Source organism: Myxocyprinus asiaticus, chromosome 1 (genome assembly GCF_019703515.2).
Source record: "Myxocyprinus asiaticus isolate MX2 ecotype Aquarium Trade chromosome 1, UBuf_Myxa_2, whole genome shotgun sequence".
Taxonomy (NCBI): Eukaryota; Metazoa; Chordata; class Actinopteri; order Cypriniformes; family Catostomidae; genus Myxocyprinus; species Myxocyprinus asiaticus.
The window spans coordinates 23,570,355-23,588,585 of record NC_059344.1 but is presented as its reverse complement, the minus strand read 5'-3'; the positions used below and the strand labels follow the sequence as shown (position 1 = coordinate 23,588,585).

General features: G+C 38.0%; 1 protein-coding gene across 3 annotated transcripts in view; it reads left to right on the top strand.

Moving 5' to 3' along the window:
* Positions 1-2,092: 2,092 nt before the first annotated feature.
* The window catches only part of LOC127454638 (dysferlin-like), a 139,517-nt gene continuing 123,378 nt past the window's right edge, over positions 2,093-18,231 (top strand). The window contains exons 1-3 of one of the 3 annotated variants that reach the window (XM_051722074.1): positions 2,093-2,223; positions 14,859-14,914; positions 15,037-15,128. In XM_051722074.1, coding sequence (XP_051578034.1) covers positions 2,136-2,223; positions 14,859-14,914; positions 15,037-15,128 — 236 coding nt within the window. In that variant the 5' untranslated portion in view covers positions 2,093-2,135. Of the gene's footprint in view, positions 2,224-5,635; positions 6,108-14,858; positions 14,915-15,036; positions 15,129-18,231 lie in introns of those variants that run through there. The other 2 variants (XM_051722152.1, XM_051722023.1) reach the window with 2 other exon arrangements.

Below are 18,231 nucleotides of genomic sequence, written 5' to 3'. Positions count from 1 at the left end.
CTCAGCGAGTAAAGACACTGACTACCACCCCTGGAGTTTGTGAGTTCGAATCCCAGGGCGTGCTGAGTGACTCCAGCCAGGTCTCCTAAGCAACCAAATTGGCCCGGTTGCTAGGGAGGGTAGAGTCACATGGGGTAACCTCCTCATGGTCACTATAATGTGGTTCGCTCTCAGTGGGGCGCGTGGGGAGTTGTGCATGGATGCCATGGTGGATGACGTGAAGCCTCCACACATGCTATGTCTCCGCGGTAATGCGGCCAACAAGCCACGTGATAAGATGTGTGGGTTGACGGTCTCAGACGTGGAGGCAACTGAGATTTGTCCTCCGCCACCCAGACTGAGGCGAGTCACTATGCCACCACAAGGACTTAAAGTGCATTGGGAATTGGGCATTCCAAATTAGGGAGAAAAAGGGGAGAAGAAAAAAATCTTTGTTATATTGTTTCAGGTGATAATGTTTTCATCATGAAATGTGAGAGATATTGAGGATGGAACAATGTTGAATCCATTTGCAAAAGAATGTCAGAGAGTGAATTCACTTGTGACCTAACTCGAGTGTTCTACTTGAGCAGAGTTATTTGTAAAACATTAAAAATGTATAAAATACTTGAAAAGTACACTAATATATCAGTGTTTTAGAAATAATGGCTTCATGTTTGTAAGGAGCGATAAAGGAGTAGTTCACCCAAAAATTTTAATTCTCTCATATTTACTCACTCTTATGCCATCCCAGATGTGTATGACTTACTTTCTTCTGCAGAACACAAATTAAGATTTTTTAGAAGAATTTCTCAACTCTTGGTCCATACAATGCAAGTGAATGGATGCCAAATGTTAAACTCCAAAAATCACACAAGTCAGCATAAAAGTAATCCATATGACTCCAGTGGTTAAATCAATATCTTCAGAAGCAATATGATAGATGTGGGTAAGAAGCAGATCAACATTAAAGTTAATTTTTACTATAAATTCTCCTCCCTGCTCAGTCAGCCTCACTTTAACTTTCATTTTCACATTTTTCTTGGATTTAACCACTGGAGTCATATGGATTATTTTTATAATGTCTTTATGTGATTTTTGGAGCATCAAAATTTTGGCACTCATTCACTTGCATTGTATGGACCTACAGAGCTGAAAATATTCTTCTAAAAATCTTAATTTGTGTTCTGCAGAATAAAAAAAGTCATACACATCTGGGATGGGATGAGGGTGGGTAAATAAAGAGAGATTTTTCATTTTTGGGTGAACTATTCCTTTAAACTAAGCTATACTCAAATACTCAATTGTTTAAGTAGAAACTACAAATTCTTAATAAAGTAATGGAATAGAAAGTGACAATTATGCGGAGAGCGTTGAGGTTGTGGAGCTATTTTTTTCTATTTATATTGTATTTATATTATATCTCAACATTAAATAGATATAAGGCAACACAATGTGTCTTTTGTTTGTCGTACACTTGCCACAAGAGAATGACCATGTACAATTTAGGATGTGTGAATGTTTTTTTTATGTGTTTGTGTGCATTGTAATTGTCAAGCTTGTCCTGCTTGCCTGAATGCAATCGTAAGGTTACAACCTTACTAAATAAATTTTATGGCAATGTTATTACTGTTAAATCAATCTATAACTTGCTTCTATAAGTACATTGCTCTGCAGATATTCACCAAATGCATATTAGCAGCAAGAAAAAAGAATTTGCCCAAACTTGTGTCACTGTTGCTTCAACAGGTGCAGACCAAAAGTAATCTGGCCCTTTAAGAAGATCTTTGGTCTGTGATTGAAAGGGTAGTGTGTATGAGTCAGGGGCTTTAGAGCTAGTGAAGTGTCTGTAAGCTGCCAGGAAATGACGCCACAACCATACAAACAACAGTCCCATTAGTCTGCTGCTCTAGATGCAGTCTGTTTGGAGTTTGACTTTCTTTAGTTTTCACACGTCTCCATTCTCTCCTTCCTGTCATTTCTTTCCATTGCAGTGCCATTCTGTCTTGCATTGAAAGACAGATTGCTTCTTTGGGACTTATTTGGATCCAGACACACCCCTAGTGGCCCATCACAGTACTGGACTGCAGTGCTGTGCAATGACTCAGTAGTTGTGCTGGGGTATTGACGGATCCTGCTGTAGCTACTGTCCACCCATGCTGCGTGTGTTTATCCTGTGCGCTCAGAATGTGCTGACGCACGATGAGGACAGTAGTGATGCCTACTGCACCGTCACATATGAAGGTAGGGGCCAGAGGAATGGACCAGGGTAGAACAAATGAGGAAAATTGAGGATTATTTAAGTTTAGTGTCTGGTTCTGTTAACTATGTTCTGCAGTGTTGTATTTAGCTCAGAATGGCGTTTTCCTCTCTCCCTGTTGTTGTCTGTCTTCCTACTTTCCACATTCCATCAAGTGGGCTATTATTGGAAAAACAGATGCAGTCTCTCTCTTTTGTTTATATATATGAGTGTCCTGTTGCACTTGGTGTGTGGGAGCGAGTGAGTGGTGCAGAGCTGCTGTGTGTTTCTAAGAGATGCTGTGTCATCAGAGTTTGGGTTCAGTGTGGGGTTCTTAAGCCTTTTATGTTCAAAGCTTTTAGGGGCCCATAATTAATGTGAGATACACCAGAGGGGCCTCCTCTGTGCCTATCCAGCTTGTCTTTTTAGCTTAAATTTACCACTGACAATCCAGGTCAGTGTTTCCCCTATATGCATTTTGGAGCGGCGCTGCACCACTGCTGCATTATGAGCCCCACTGTTGGGATTTCACATGGTTGATTTAATATTCTTGACGCAACATAACGCTTGCCAGCCCCACACACATGCACACAGTCACAATGATGTCACCGCAGAACACACGTGTCAAACTCGCTTCATTTCAAGTGGCCCACGAGCTCATTTCTGAAATGTAGGATGGCAGGGGATCACAACGTTTCACTGAACAATCAGTTAGCGCTTTCCTTATGAATATAAATGAGCCTTCCCCTGTCATCTGTATGTTTTGAATGCATTTTGCTCGCTTCAATAGCGGAACGAAACAGCGCTACAAGGGTCAATTATCAACACGGCCTATTCATAGCAGCAAGAGGGCAGAGCAGGTGCGGTAATTTGCGGACTGGTCTCAACTGCACAGACTATTATAAATGCACTTGTGAACCAGTGAGATGCGCGGCGGGGATTGCGAAACCCATTTTAATGTGGTACAGAATTGTCTGTTACAAAACTCTTATGTCTCCGTGATTAAACTAGTTTAAAATAAACAGCCCTACATTCTAAAGGGCACTGACAAAGAAAACAGGAGAAAACGTAAATTAGAAGGCTTTTCAATTCTCAAATCACAACACTTACAAAAATGTACCATGGATTTACTGTATTAACTATGGTAGTTGTGACAGAAAAACTTTATAAATGTATTTAGACTGCTTTTTTTCATTACAAAAATGCCAGTGTTCTTTATATAGAAACCATAGTTACTAATCATGGTAGTGAGGAGCCATGCATGGTTTTACATATGGTTACCATGAACTATTACAAGTATCATTGTCAAAACTATGGATACTATGGAAGAACTATGGTGCATTTTCATAATTATGGACCAAGCTATCAGTTTTCAATCTGTGTAAAATCTGTGTTCTTGTAATGCTCTCTGATTGTAGGAAAATGTAAGTTGTTTTGTTTTCCTTCTGAAATTCCAAGACATGACTATACTTTTATCAGTAGGAGCCTGATGAAAGGAATTTGTAAAGAAGACCCAACTTATTCACACTGTCAGAATATTTCAATTTAGCCATATCAAAATTGGGTGTTAATTTCTTTCACAGATGTTACTGTTGTTAATATCATAATTTTCATCTGCATCCCAACCTCAAAATCAATGCATTACTGTCAAATGTGCATTTCAATGCACATAACATGTAATATTATTTGCATGGGTGCTACCAAAACAGGTTGGTACCCTTTGAGGGTACAAATAAACCCTGGTGTGGCCCAGGCTGAAATTGAGTTTGACACACGTTTTAATCTATTCTTTGATCAACACGCGTTAATACGGGTCTGGCGTTGCGGGCTTGTGGTTGTGCGCACAGCAGCACCGCTGCTGAAAAAAATCCTAGGGCAAACACTGCAGATGTACTAATTACTGCTTTGTTAAGCTTCTCAGGACACACAAAATGTCAAGGCCTTTACTATTAAATGAATAGTTCACTCAAAAACTCAAATAATGTCATCATTTACTCACTCTGACGTTGTTCCAAAACCATATGACTGCCTACCTTCCTACTCAAATGGAGATATTAGGCAGAATGTAAGCCTCAGTCACAATAACCATTCACTTTCATTGTGTGGCATCAAAATATCTCCTTGTGTTCCACAAAAAAAAAGACTCATGCAGGTTTTGAATGACATGAGGGTGAGTAAATGACTACAGAATTTTTGCATTAATATGAACTAATCCTTTCTGTTAAGCAGAGTCAGAAATATTATAGTAGAATCATTCTATTATTATTCTATTTACAGTGTATGTGTGATGCTGGTGCATTAAATAGCTATCTGATAAACACATCCATTCTTCCTCTTTTTTTTTGTTTTTTTTTGGGTCAGTACATTGACTGGAATTTAGCTGAAAGTTTATCTCACCCCCACAGTCATATATCGGTAACCCTCTGGGTTGATACCCTCTGTATTTCCTGTAAGAGAATAGTCTTCATGTTCTCAATAGAGGGCTTGTCGAAGCTTTAGTCATGAGGAAGTCATATTCTAGCATACTCAGACAGCAGTAGGGGTTATTGTGTTAAAGTGCTAAATCATGATATTAAATTAATACAATGGTGCATTACCTTCCATTACATCCATTCACCAGGTGTATATTCTAGATGAGCTAAAACTAATATCTTCTGTTCTGTTCTTTGTCTTTTACTGGTTTGATTTTTGCAATTTTGTACTGTGTCTCTCTTGCTGAGGCATTGGGAAGTCTAACGAAACAGGTCTAAAATAATGTGTCTTTCCAAGATCTACAATTACAATACACCACAAATACCTTGTTAGAATGGCAGAAATACAGGTGGTGATATTAATGGGCCATGTTTTCATTAAATCGCCTATAAACCACACTTAAAATCTAAAATCTTAATAAGTTTCAGCATTTTTTACAGATTGATGATGTAAGTTTAAGTGTCAGCGAGATTCCCACTTCAGCATTCTGAGTCATGGCAGTAGGTGGTGCTCCTCGCCTGAAAAAGTCCAGTACCAGTAACAAGCCTAAACATACACAGAGACCTCTATGGTCTAATTGCACTGTACTGTACACTAATGCTATATATTAAACTGATGTTTGAGTGATTTAAAAAGTGAGTTGATTTAGTTTAAATAAAGTAGGCTATTACAGGTGGCACAAAATTCCAGAAACAAATATCTTAACTAATATTATTTACAGAATGTTGTTCATACTAAGTAAACTGCATGTTTTATTTTTAAGTTTTTAAACTTTTTAAGGTGTATAATTAATTAATAGGTTTATAAGTAATTAATAGGCCAGGTTAACATTTCAAGTAAATGAGATTAGAGGGAAAAGGTGGATGGGGTGAGAGAAGAACAAGAAGGCAGGAAATGTTTAAATTTCCTCTAGAGTTATGGGCTGGGTCACTGGAGAGGAAAGTGTGCCCGAAAGTAAGCTTGGCTCCTCTGGCTCAGTAAGTTTCCACATGACAACCTCTGTGTAAACATGTAAAAAGTGCTTGTAAGGGAAGACAGTGAGACACTTTGATCAAGGACTTTGAATCCATATCAAGGAGGCAGACAGTGATTGATTTTCCCAGGACTGTGGTGGGTTTATATAACTCCTGGTACATTCTATTCTGGAGGTCACACTCATCTTCATCTTTGGACCTACAGATCACAAGACACATTTATCTTTAGAGCCTGCTTTGCACACCTTTTGTCCATCTGGGACTTCTGTCAGGATCTGTCCCTTTTCTTTGGTCTGATGGTAGTTTGATCCTCTTTTCTGTTGGAGAGATGTTGAGGCATCAAGGAAGCATGTTGAGGTGTTTGCTACAGAGAGCAACCAACTTAAGGAATGTAGAGAAAGGAGAGAGACATAGTGACCCGCTTGCTAGCATCACGTTCAGAGGTAAGAGATGACACCAGAAGACTGTGAAAAATAAATAATTAAAATAAATCAAATCTATTACCGAACTGTGATAAATGTAAGGTGCATTACATTGCAGTCTTTAGGCATCTTTACACAACAGAGTTAAGCCAGCTCTGAGTCTGCTCAAAATTCTGTGTAGACTAAATTAAGCTTGCTTTGACCCACCTCAGCCCCTATATATTTCATAATTTAGTTTAATATTTAAAATAAGTATTTAAGAACTCTTATTTTAAAGGGATAGTTCACTCCAAAATAAAAATTATTTCATTATTTACTCCTCATGCCATTTCAGATATGTATGACTTTATTTCATTTGCAGAACAAAAATGAAGATTTTAGAAGAATATATAAGCTCATTAGATCCATACAATGCAAGTGAACAATGATGAAAACTTTGAAGCACCAAAAAGCACATATAGGCAGCATAAAAATAATCCATAAGACTCAAGTGGTTTAATCCATGTCTTCTGAAGCAATCTAATTGTTTTGAGAGGTAACAGACCAAAATGTAACTCATTTTTCACTGTACATCTTGCCATTGCAGTCTCTAGGCATGATCATGAGTTCAAGCTCGATTACACTTTTTAGTGCTTGTTGCATGCGCAGAGCACTAGATGGTGGTAGGAAGTGTTCGACAAAGAAAAATCAGGAAAAAAATCATGATCGACAAGGAGACTGCTTATGTCAAGATTTATTGTGAAAAAGTCAAAAAAATAAAATAAAAACTAAAATAAAATAAGAGTTATATTTTGGTCTGTTATTCTCACCCAAAACCAATTGGATCGCTTCAGAAGACATGGATTAAATTCCTGGAGTTGAATGGTTTACTTTGCTGCTGCCTTTATGTGATTTTTGGAGCTTCAAAGTTTTGGTCACCATTCACTTCCATTGTATGGACCTAAAGAGCTAAGATATTCTTCTAAAAATCTTCATTTGTGTTCTGCAGAAGAAAGACATTCATACACATCTGGGATGGTATAAGTGTGAGTAAATGTTCAGAGAAATTTTTGGGTGAACTATTCCTTCAAATTTAACCCTATGTGACTTTATTTGGTTATTGGTTAATATCTACTGCCGGATGATCAGAGAAACTATGCAGTTCCTGTCTCTGTTATTTAGCAGATCACTGGTGATCAACTTACATTCTTGGCAAACTGCCTTCTTGGTGAACGTCAAACAGAGATTTTATACATTTCAAAAGGATCTTTTTCTTTTGCTACTTTTCTTTTGTTTCTCATTTTATTTTGTGAGAAACATGAACTGTATTGGAAAATTATGAAATCTGATACACTGATAAGGGTGGGTATGAATAGCCTCCTGACAAAGTCTGGGGTCTAGAAACAAAATTCTTTCTTTCTCTGATTACTCTCCTCCTGGTGATTGTAATGTACCCCCAACCAAAACGTTGTACTTATTAAATTGTATATTTGCAAGCAGCAGCAGGATCTTTTTCTTGTTTATTTACTTTAATGTACCCCCATTAAAACTAACCCTTAAAGTGACTGCTGGATTAGATTGTGACTTTAATAGTTTTTTTTTCCTACTACTCCCACAAAAAATGGATCAGATCATTTTAGACCATGCTGCACAGAATTGACACAACAGAATTATGCCAATAAGATGTTGACGCAGATGACCACTGTGCTTGGCTGTGCTGAGTCTCAGTTTTGTATGTCTGTATGCATGGTGCAGTTAATTGTGTGGAGAACTGTGAATCGGAAATGTACAGGTTTGAACCCTTCTTAGGGCGACTTGTGAAGTGGTGTGGTTTTTCTCTGCACTGTACGTCAGAGCTTCTCTGTGTCCTTTATGTCATACTTTGTATTGTGCATTAGGTGCCATTTCAGTGCTTGGCCCTGTATTGCAGTTTGCAGTTATATCTCATTCATTAATTCATTCATTTTTTTGTTCATTAAATCAGTTTGTTATTTTATAACTTGACATGTAATGTTGTGCACCTTTCCTCTATGCATCATAACTGCAAAGGGTTGTCTCTTTTTCCATCTCTTGGTCATGTGACGTAAAGGCTGCCCCTCATTCTGTCAAAAACACAGAGTAACTCTGTGCACTATAAAAACATTTACTCTTAACAGTTGAAGGAAAATCAGGCATTTTGGCCTTTATTCTGAGCTGAACCAAGAGTGTGTGACTGCTTTAAGGGGTTGTGATTGCAACACTTGATTTGCACATATAAAACATTTAATTTCAGATACACTGGAAACATAAAAGTAGCTGCAGTAAGTGTTTTTTTATTTAGACACAATATAAAATACGATTTCCATTTATAAACATCTCAGAGTTAGCAAATTATTCCTATGGCCCGAATGCCAGAGTCCTCCGTTTGCGCTCTGTGTAAGCAACAATATATGCAGACAGTAAATGAGGGAGAGAGAGAGCAAGTATTTTAGAAAAAAAGGCAGACAGTTAAGCATGGCTGAGAACCACAACCAGTCAGTTTGCCTTCTACTACTGCTGCATTAATACAACAAAATGGCAAAGCCAAAAATGTAATTGATGGCTTGTATCTATTCGATCATGTAGATATAGTACCTACTGTGTCCTTTATTGAGATCCTGGTTTATTACGAATAAATACATTTATTTAGGACTTGAAATTTTGTGTTCCATCTGGTTTAACTATATGAGTAATGTTTTATTTACTTCATGTTTCTATCAAAGGTATGGTTTCCTGGCTATTTTCAAATTGTATCCAACAATTGACTAGAGTGTGATGTGCTTTTGACATATACCGCACACCAAACAAAGCCAAGGACATTAAGGGTCAAATTCCAGCCAGTTATCTACATATTTTGGTGAAGGATGTCATGGCATGCCATTCTTTGCTCTTTTCCTCAATCTTTTGTTGTCCTCTTCTGGCATGTGTGAAGGCTACAAGTCTATTTTGGGCCTGCACTGACTGGCAAAGAGGGTTTTCCCACAACTGCCACTGGGTCTATATCTGCCACAGGAGCTTGTTTTTACTTTATACACACCCCCTTACATGTACTTTCAAAACAGGAAGATAAACAGATCTCTTTCCTAAAAACACATCTTAGCTTGACAGACCAGGGGTGATTTACATGGATTCAAGTGTGTGTGTGTGTGTGTGTGTGTGTGTGTTTAGTTTAAGGGGTCTTAAAACACCTGAAAAATAAAATCTGTCAGCCTATTTTATAAGCTATAAATTATCCATCAGAAATGCAGGCTTAACGTCAAGCCTAATTTGAGTCCCTGTGGAAATCTTTCATCTGTATTTGTCAAATGAAGGTTAGTTCCCATTGTCCATCTTCCTCTCACTGAAAGGATTTTCATCATGGTTTTATTGGAAACCAGCCATTGTGGAATAATACGTCAGATACAATGGCCTCATATGCCCCATTCTGATAGCATGTTTCCCTGAACAAAAATGTCATACATACTGTATCATTCTTTAAACCATGCGTTCTTCTGAATTTGCATAATGATGCCATCATTATAGTGCATCTATCTTTGATCCGTTCATGAATGTATCAGACATGCCTTTAATGACAACAATGCCATTAGCAGTAATATAATAAAGGCTTCATGACTGCATCCCTTAAACGTGCAATTAGTATTTTTTTCAATTGCCAAACTTTTAAACAGAAAGAAATGAACAGTATTTTTTTAAAATACGTTTAAAGGGATGCACTGTACACATGAGATGAAGACACTTGTCATATCCATTATCGAGAAAAAGCTGCTTTATTCTACATACGGTGCTGGCCGCACATTCATGAGCGTCACCATGTTGAGATCACATGAACAGCTGCGTATTACTCGCTTTATCTTAATAATCCCTAAATTGGATGCTTTGACTCAAATAATAAATGAATCATGACTGACTGTGAATTTCTACAGTGGCATTGGTAACCGAGCGCTTTTGCTGCTAGGTGTCAGCATTAGGGTTTACCAGTACTAATGAAGTACCGCGATACCAAAAAATTAAACCTGTACAATATCATCTTGTTGCTAATTTGGATACCATATTACAGTATGCTGTAATTAGCAAAATGATATGTGACATGAACTCAATGACAATTTGAAAATAAATAAAAAACCTCTGGATATGGCCAAGTGTGATCATTAAACAGCAGAAGGATGTAATTTAATTAAATATTATACTGTCACATGCGCTGCAAGCTACAGAATGAACAAGAGGTGCTGCTCTGCTCTGTCATCTGCTTCACACACGCACACACACGGGCGCACACATGCACGCACACTCACACAAACGCAACACACACTAGCTGGTGCTTAATTTTCTCACAGACCTCTAGGGCCAAGAGTTGAACAGGCCCACCGAGTTTTGTGCCGATCGGCCTCCATTAACCTTGTCTAATAGGTGCTCAAACTTCATTGGCCGATGGCGGCCATGTTTTTTGAGATATGCCAGTGTCCTCATAGACAGTCATGGCACCTTGGACAAAGACACTGCATGCTGATTTTCAACTTAATCAGACTAACGGTTGTGTAGTTAGAGCTGTTTTCATGTTTTTTCCAGTTTTAGCGCCACCAAGTGGCCAAACTCCGCGGTTTTTTTTTTTTTTTTTTACTGTGACCTCAGATTCAGCTCATACACATGTGTACCGAGTTTGGTGAAAATATCTCATTGCGTTCGGGCGTTATAGCCATTTTAGTAAAAATGTCCAGCCCTTTTCGAACGTTTTGGCACCCCTTAGCGACCGGGAGTCGAAATGTCAACTTTTTTTTATAATTATTGATAATTAGTGTATGCTTGTTTAGAATCATATGTCACATGTGCTCAGCAAATTTCGTGAAGTTCTGAGTTTTTGTTTAGGAATTATGGGCTTATTTGCACACTTGACCATGCCAACATTTTTGATAATTATTGATCTAGAGAGTCCAGAGAATTGTACTGCATTGGTTTTACTGAGGTTGAGTGAAAAACCTAGGACTAGTTCACAAAAGTAGGTTTTTTACATAATCATGACTATTTAATGAAAGATTTGATTGACAGCAGTGGTTCTTGAGGCAAAGTTGTTCAGTATGAGGAGATCTAACAAATGATATGAATTATAGCTGTGTACCAATTCAGAGGCTGCATCCTTCAAAGGTCGCATTCGAAAGCCGATTGCGTCACTGCTGCGTGACAAAGGCTGTCCCAATTCGAAGGCTCTTTGCAGGCCTCCAAATGTGTCCTTTGCTTCCTGTGAAATGAAGGATACCACAGATGGATCCTTCGTGGCCTTGCCTACCCCAGAATTCATTGCGCGCCAGTGACGACAGGATTTTTTTGAGAGAAATTGCCGAATTACACTTTTAAACGTAAATATTGGGTTTAAACATACTCAAATATCTAATGATACAAATGTAAAAAAAAAAAAAATTTAAGTGGTTCAAATGTTGACTTATATCTTACTAAGATGCGATTATATATAGTTTATACTCTTTATTATATACAGAAATGGACCATGGTGAAAATATTTAGACAGTTTGTGAACCCTGCTTTGTTTTCAGACAGTTTAATATAACTTTCAAAAAAGTCCAGTACAAACGTTACAGTCACTCGGCAGCTGTCACAGTTGTTAGGCGGCAAGAACAGTTCTCCATAGGCTAGACTGTCCCAATTAATAATGCTCAGTCTGACCTTCGCGGCCTTCGAAGGCGTGGCCATGCAGACATGGCCGCCATCGGCCAATAAAGTTTGAGCACCTATTAGACAATCAGAGTAACGGTTGCGTAGTTAGAGCTGTTTTCGAAATGTCAACTTTTTTTTGATAATTATTGATAATCAGACTCCAGAGTATATTTCTGCACTGGTTTTCTTCCGATCGGACGAAAAACCTAGGACTAGTTAGCAAAAGTAGGTTTTTAACATTATCTGAAATATTTATCGAACGGTTTGACAGACACCAATGCTTCTTGAGGCACAGTTGTTTAGAATGAGAAGAGCTATCAGGTGATATATATTACTTGTGTTTTTTCACAACACTGCATTATATACAACCATTAACACCTACAAAAATCGTGACAGCACCACCTAGTGGCCAATTTTTTTTAAACTTTGTACAATCCTCTCAGACCAAGAGTCAAATAGGTCCACCAAGTTTCGTTCTGATCGGTCATTGTTAACCTTGTGTAATAGCTTCTGAAATTTGATTGGCCGATGACGGCCATGTTTTTCAACATACGTGAATGTCCATAGAGATAATGATGGCAGCTGAGACAAAGACAATGTATGCACATTTTGAAGTCAATAGGATTAACGGTTTCATAGTTACAGCCAATTTCATGTTTTTTTGGTATTATAGCGCCACCATGTGGCAAAACTGTGCCAACTTTTCTGGGCGACCAAAGATTGACCTCTTACATAAGCATGCCAAGTTTGGTGAAGATATCTCATTTCCTTCAAGAGTTATAGCCATTTGCGTAAAATTGGCCACTCCTACTTACAATGTTTTTGCATATCGTAGCTAGCTTGATAACTTTTGATATCGAGACTCCACAGAATCGTTTGGCACTGGTTTGGTCCCGATTGGACGAAAAACCTAGGACTTGTTCGCAAAAGTAGGTTTTATGAAAAATCCAAGATGGCGGAAAATTTTTATAGGCGGAAATGAAATTGGAGATATATGTTTTGTTTCGACAAACGGTCTAGGAGTTATGAGCAGTTTTTTGATCGCAGTTTTTCGTTTTTGATCGCTGTAGTGCCCCCTATTGACCGATTTGGCTGAGCCCGTGTTTCTGAGTAGCAATCAATACTACTACCACCATCTGACAAAGTTTCAAGTCTTTAGGCCTTACGGTTTGCTCTGCCCGATCAGTTTTATGGCAGAATAATAATAATAATAATAATACAAATCGTAACAATTACAATAGGGTTTCAGCGCTAAGCGCTTGAACCCCTAATAAAAATCTTAACAATTACAATAGGGTTTCAGTGCTAAACGCTTGAACCCCTAAAAATCGTAACAATTACAGTAGGGTTTCAACGCTAAGCGCTTGAATCCCTAATAATAATAATAATAATAAAAATCTTAACAATTACAATAGGGTTTCAGCTCTAAGCGCTTGAACCCCTAAAAATCTTAACAATTACAATAGGGTTTCAGCGCTAAGCGCTTGAACCCCTAATAATAATAATAATAATAATAAAAATCGTAATAATTACAATAGGGTTTCAGCGCTAAGCGCTTGAACCCCTAATAATAATAATACAAATCTTAACAATTACAATAGGGTTTCAGCTCTAAGCGCTTGAACCCCTAAATATCTTAACAATTACAATAGGGTTTCAGCGCTAAGCGCTTGAACCCCTAATAATAATAATAATAATAATAATAATAAAAATCGTAATAATTACAATAGGGTTTCAGCGCTAAGCGCTTGAACCCCTAATAATAATAATACAAATCTTAACAATTACAATAGGGTTTCAGCGTTAAGCGCTTGAACCCCTAATTATATTTTTATTTGATTAAAACTGTATGTATCAATTTGATTAAACACCATTTTATCATAACATTTAATTAAAACATTTGAACAAGGGTGTAGCATCAAAAAGATAGATCTGCTGTGTTCTTACAATACTTATGCATTTTACTGAAGTGAATAGATATGTAGACAAGTTTTTTTATACATGAAAATGTACGGATGTTATTGAAACTCTTATTATAAGACTATTATTGTTGTCTTTTGATAAAATTCATGCTCAGCAGCTCAAACTGTAAGGAAATGATAGATTTTCTTTGTTCTTATAATGCTTAAACCTCGACTAAAGTCTCTTTGTAGGTGTGTGGACATACAAATTTTAAAGGATTAAAATTTTCTTTTGATCGTTGATTCAGTGATTTACTAATTTCAAACAAGACTTTATTTGTCACCAACTTCTGGCATCACCAGAAATGGTCAATGAATCATTAAATGGATCTAAACGAACCATTTACTCCAGCCAATTAGATACATTTTAATCCCACAATGCACAAGCACAGAGTAAAAAATAATTGTGCACATGCACAATTGTCATTATTATAATTGATTAAATAATTTATTCAGGACCAGCTTGTACTCAGTCTTTTATTGTCATGTGTGAAACAGAAGCAAATGCTCCACAAGATGCCCTTTAGTTTTGCAGCTAATTTTGCAAAATTTTGCAATTATTTTGCAATAATTTTGCAATAATTTAATCTTTAAAATACTTCAAATATTAAAAGTAAATAATACGTTTATATTACTTATGTCATACTTATTAATATATACTGTAATGTATTAATACTGCTCTGTAAGTGTTGGGTCTGTGCGAGCCACCTACTGACAGCTGTGTCCCCCGCCCACTTTAAAAAAATGACTGCTACGCCCCTGCATTTAACATGGAATCCAGAAAAATTAAAACGGAAAACACATAATTTGAATCTGGAAGACTTTATGCAGTTCTTTCAATCAAGTCATTTTCTTTGTAATTTCATAAAAAATCTGAGGCTTTTTAATTGTTGATTATAGTATCAATTTAGTATTGATACCAATGTACCAGGGCTGGTCTCGTGCCAAAGCCAAAGTTTTGGTATCGGAGCAACCCTAGCCAGCATAACGTAAACTAAATATTATCAAGTGCACCTTTAACATTTGTTTGAAGTCTATTTCCATTCCATAACTGTCATGTAAATTATTTTTGGGGGGGGGGGAGACATACATTACATACCATATAGCAAATAGCACACCAACAGTTATCTTCCTTTTTATGTTCTTGTAGGGACAAAAAAGAAAACCAAAGTCATCAAAAATAATGTCAATCCTGTGTGGAATGAGGTTGGTTCATTCTTATGTCTTACAAATTTTAATTAACAAAAAATATATTTTTAATTGTAATGAGATTTATATATGTTTGCCAATTCATTATTCTGTCCTCTGTTCCAATTTCTTTCTCCCAGGGCTTTGAGTGGGACTTGAAGGGCATGCCTTTAGATTCTGGAGCAGAGCTTCATGTTGTCGTCAAGGACCATGAGAAAATGGGCAGGAATAGGTTGGAAATATCTTTCTCTCACTCACTCTTTTTCTCTCTCTGTTCATGATAGTGTTTGTATGTATATGTAAAACAAGAATGACTTCGAAAATACAGCAATAACAACTCCGTTGCCTGCTTGAAAATGAAGGCTAATCTTGAAAAACAACTGCTTAACAATTAATTTGGGTGTGCTGTAGAATGGGGGGGGGGCATTGGCACAGCCATTGACCAGGAAAACAAAAAATGGCACTACTCCATGTCAAAAAGGTTGCCGACTTTAATTTTTAATGGGAATGACAACGAGGCTGTGTGGGATAGACTTAGTCACTTCAATGCACCGTACTGCAGTTTAAAGTGTTTTTGTTATTAACATTTTTATTGATTCATAACACACATTAACACACACAAAAAAAAACAACAACATATATATAATGAATCAATCACTTTAAACATTAAACCCCTCCCCCTACCAAACTCCCACCCCACCCTGACCCCCCCACGAACGCCCCTGTGGTCAATAGAATATAGACACACACACACACACACACACACACACACAAGAAAAAAAAAAACACAAAACTAAAACATCAAAAAAAAAAAAGAATACACATTAATCAAGTATAAAAAAAATTAATGAAAAAAAATTACTCCCTCCACTGCCCCTCCTCGAGATTCCCCCAAAAATGCTAGGTAATTGCCCCATTTCTTATTATAAAAATCCCTAATTCCCATCCTTCTGCTCAGCCCCTCCTTGAAGGCAGCCACCCTCCCCATCTCCGCGCACCACTCTGGGAACGAGGGTGCTCCATCTGACTTCCAACTCCTCAAAATAACCTGCCTACCAATCATCACACTGGTTACTCCCTCCACTGCCCCTCCTCGAGATTCCCCCAAAAATGCTAGGTAATTGCCCCATTTCTTATTATAAAAATCCCTAATTCCCATCCTTCTGCTTGACCCCTCCTCGAAGGCAGCCACCCTCCCCATCTCCGCGCACCACTCCAGGAACGAGGGTGCTCCATCTGACTTCCAACTCCTCAAAATAACCTGCCTACCAATCATCACACTGGTCAAAACCCAGTCCTTCATGAACTTCCAAATCCATGACCTTCCCATCTCCCAAAATACAGAGTCTGGGGCAGAACGAGACCTGAGTGCCCAACACATCACACACAAAACTTTGCACCTTCAGCCAAAATTCTTGAATCTTACGACACCCCCAAAAAACATGGGTTGTGTCTCCATCTTCTGATTGACATCGCCAGCAGGTGGGTGTGTCTTTAAGACCAAGCCTATACAATCTAGAGGGGGTCCAATAGACTCTATGCAAAATCTTGAATTGCATAAGGCAAACCCTTGCATCTCTAGATGCAGATTTGACATTTTTTAGAATCCTAGCCCACACTCCCTCCTCCAATACCAAGCCAAGATCCTTCTCCCACAATCTCTTAAGAGAAGCTGAAGCTCCGTCCCCCAGACTCTGAATTAACAGGGAGTAATACATCGATGCCTCATGACCTTTTCTGAAAGCAGTAATCACCACTCCCAGAGTATTTGCTGCTGTAGGGGGGTGTAAACCACTCCCAAAAACAGTACAAATCAGGTGGGCAACTGTAAATATTTATAGAACTGAGATCTGGGAATCCCAAAAGGTTGATCCAAATTTTGAAAGGATCTCAGCACTCCACTCTCATATAGGTCACCGAGTGTAGTAACCCCACTCCCAATCCATTCTGATCAGCAAAAAGGGGACTTGTTGATGCGTAATTTGGGGTTCAGACATATACTCAAGGCAACATTTAAATAAATGTCTGAATTAAACACTCTGGACACCTTTGTCCATACCGAGTTCGAATGCGAGATAACGGGATGGAACTTAACTTCTCCGATTAATTTGATACAAAGGCTCTGCAATGGTGAAATAGGGGCAAGAACTTCCTGTTCTATAAAGGACCAGGGAGGGGCTCTCTCAGGTGGAAGTGACAAATGAGCCAAATGTCTGAGACCATATGCATAATAATAAAATAAAATCTTTGGGTAGGCCTAGCCCACCTTTGTCAATCGGCCTATATAACTTATTGAAATGTAATTTGGGATACTTACCATTCCAAATGAATGACTTTGCTATGTTGTCAAATTGCTTGAAATAAGAGAGGGGGACAACTATAGGGAGAGACTGTAGCAGGTAGTTGAATTTTGGAATACAATCCATTTTAATAACATTAACTTTCCCGATCATAGATAAATGCAATGAAGCCCACCTGCCTACATCGCTCAAAAACCGTTTTATTAAGGGGTCAAAATTAACTCTAACTAAATCAAACAATTTTGCTGTGAATAAAATGCCCAAATACTTAATGCCCTGTTTGGGCCACTGGAAAGTGCCTGGCTGGAAAGCCATCGCTGGGCAGTATGCTGTCAAAGCTAAAGCTTCGGATTTAGACCATTTGACTTTGTATCCTGAAAACTTAGAAAAGGAATTAATAATTCTGTGGAGGCAAGGCATAGATCTAGTAGGGTCAGAGATGAATAATAAAATGTCATCTGCATAAAGCAAAAGCTTATGCGCCACACCTCCCACCACCACACCTGGAAAGTATTCCTCCTTTCTTATCGCAGCTGCTAATGGTTCCAGGGCAAGACAGAACAATAAGAGGGCAACCCTGATGAGTGCCCCAATTCAAAGTAAAATAATCTGAAATTAATCCATTTGTTTGTACCGCTGCTACAGTGTATCTATAAAGTAACTTAATCCAACCAATAAATGTACTCCCGAACCCATACATAACAAAAATCTTAAAAAGATAATCCCATTCTACCATATCAAACACTTTTTCGGCGACAAGTGAGATGGCAGCGACCGGAGTCTGATCATTCGCCACTGACCACATGATATTGATGAAACGCCTAATGTTGTCAGAAGAGCTGCGGCCCCTAATAAACCCCACCTGATCTATATGTATAAGAGATGTCATAACTTTACTTAATCGGTTAGGCAAATTTTTTGACAGTATTTTTACATCTAGCTGGATCAGGGAATTTGGACGGTAACTCTTACACTCGCTTGGATCTTTGTCCTTTTTAAGGATCAGACTGATCCGGGCTTGTGTCATGGTGGGGG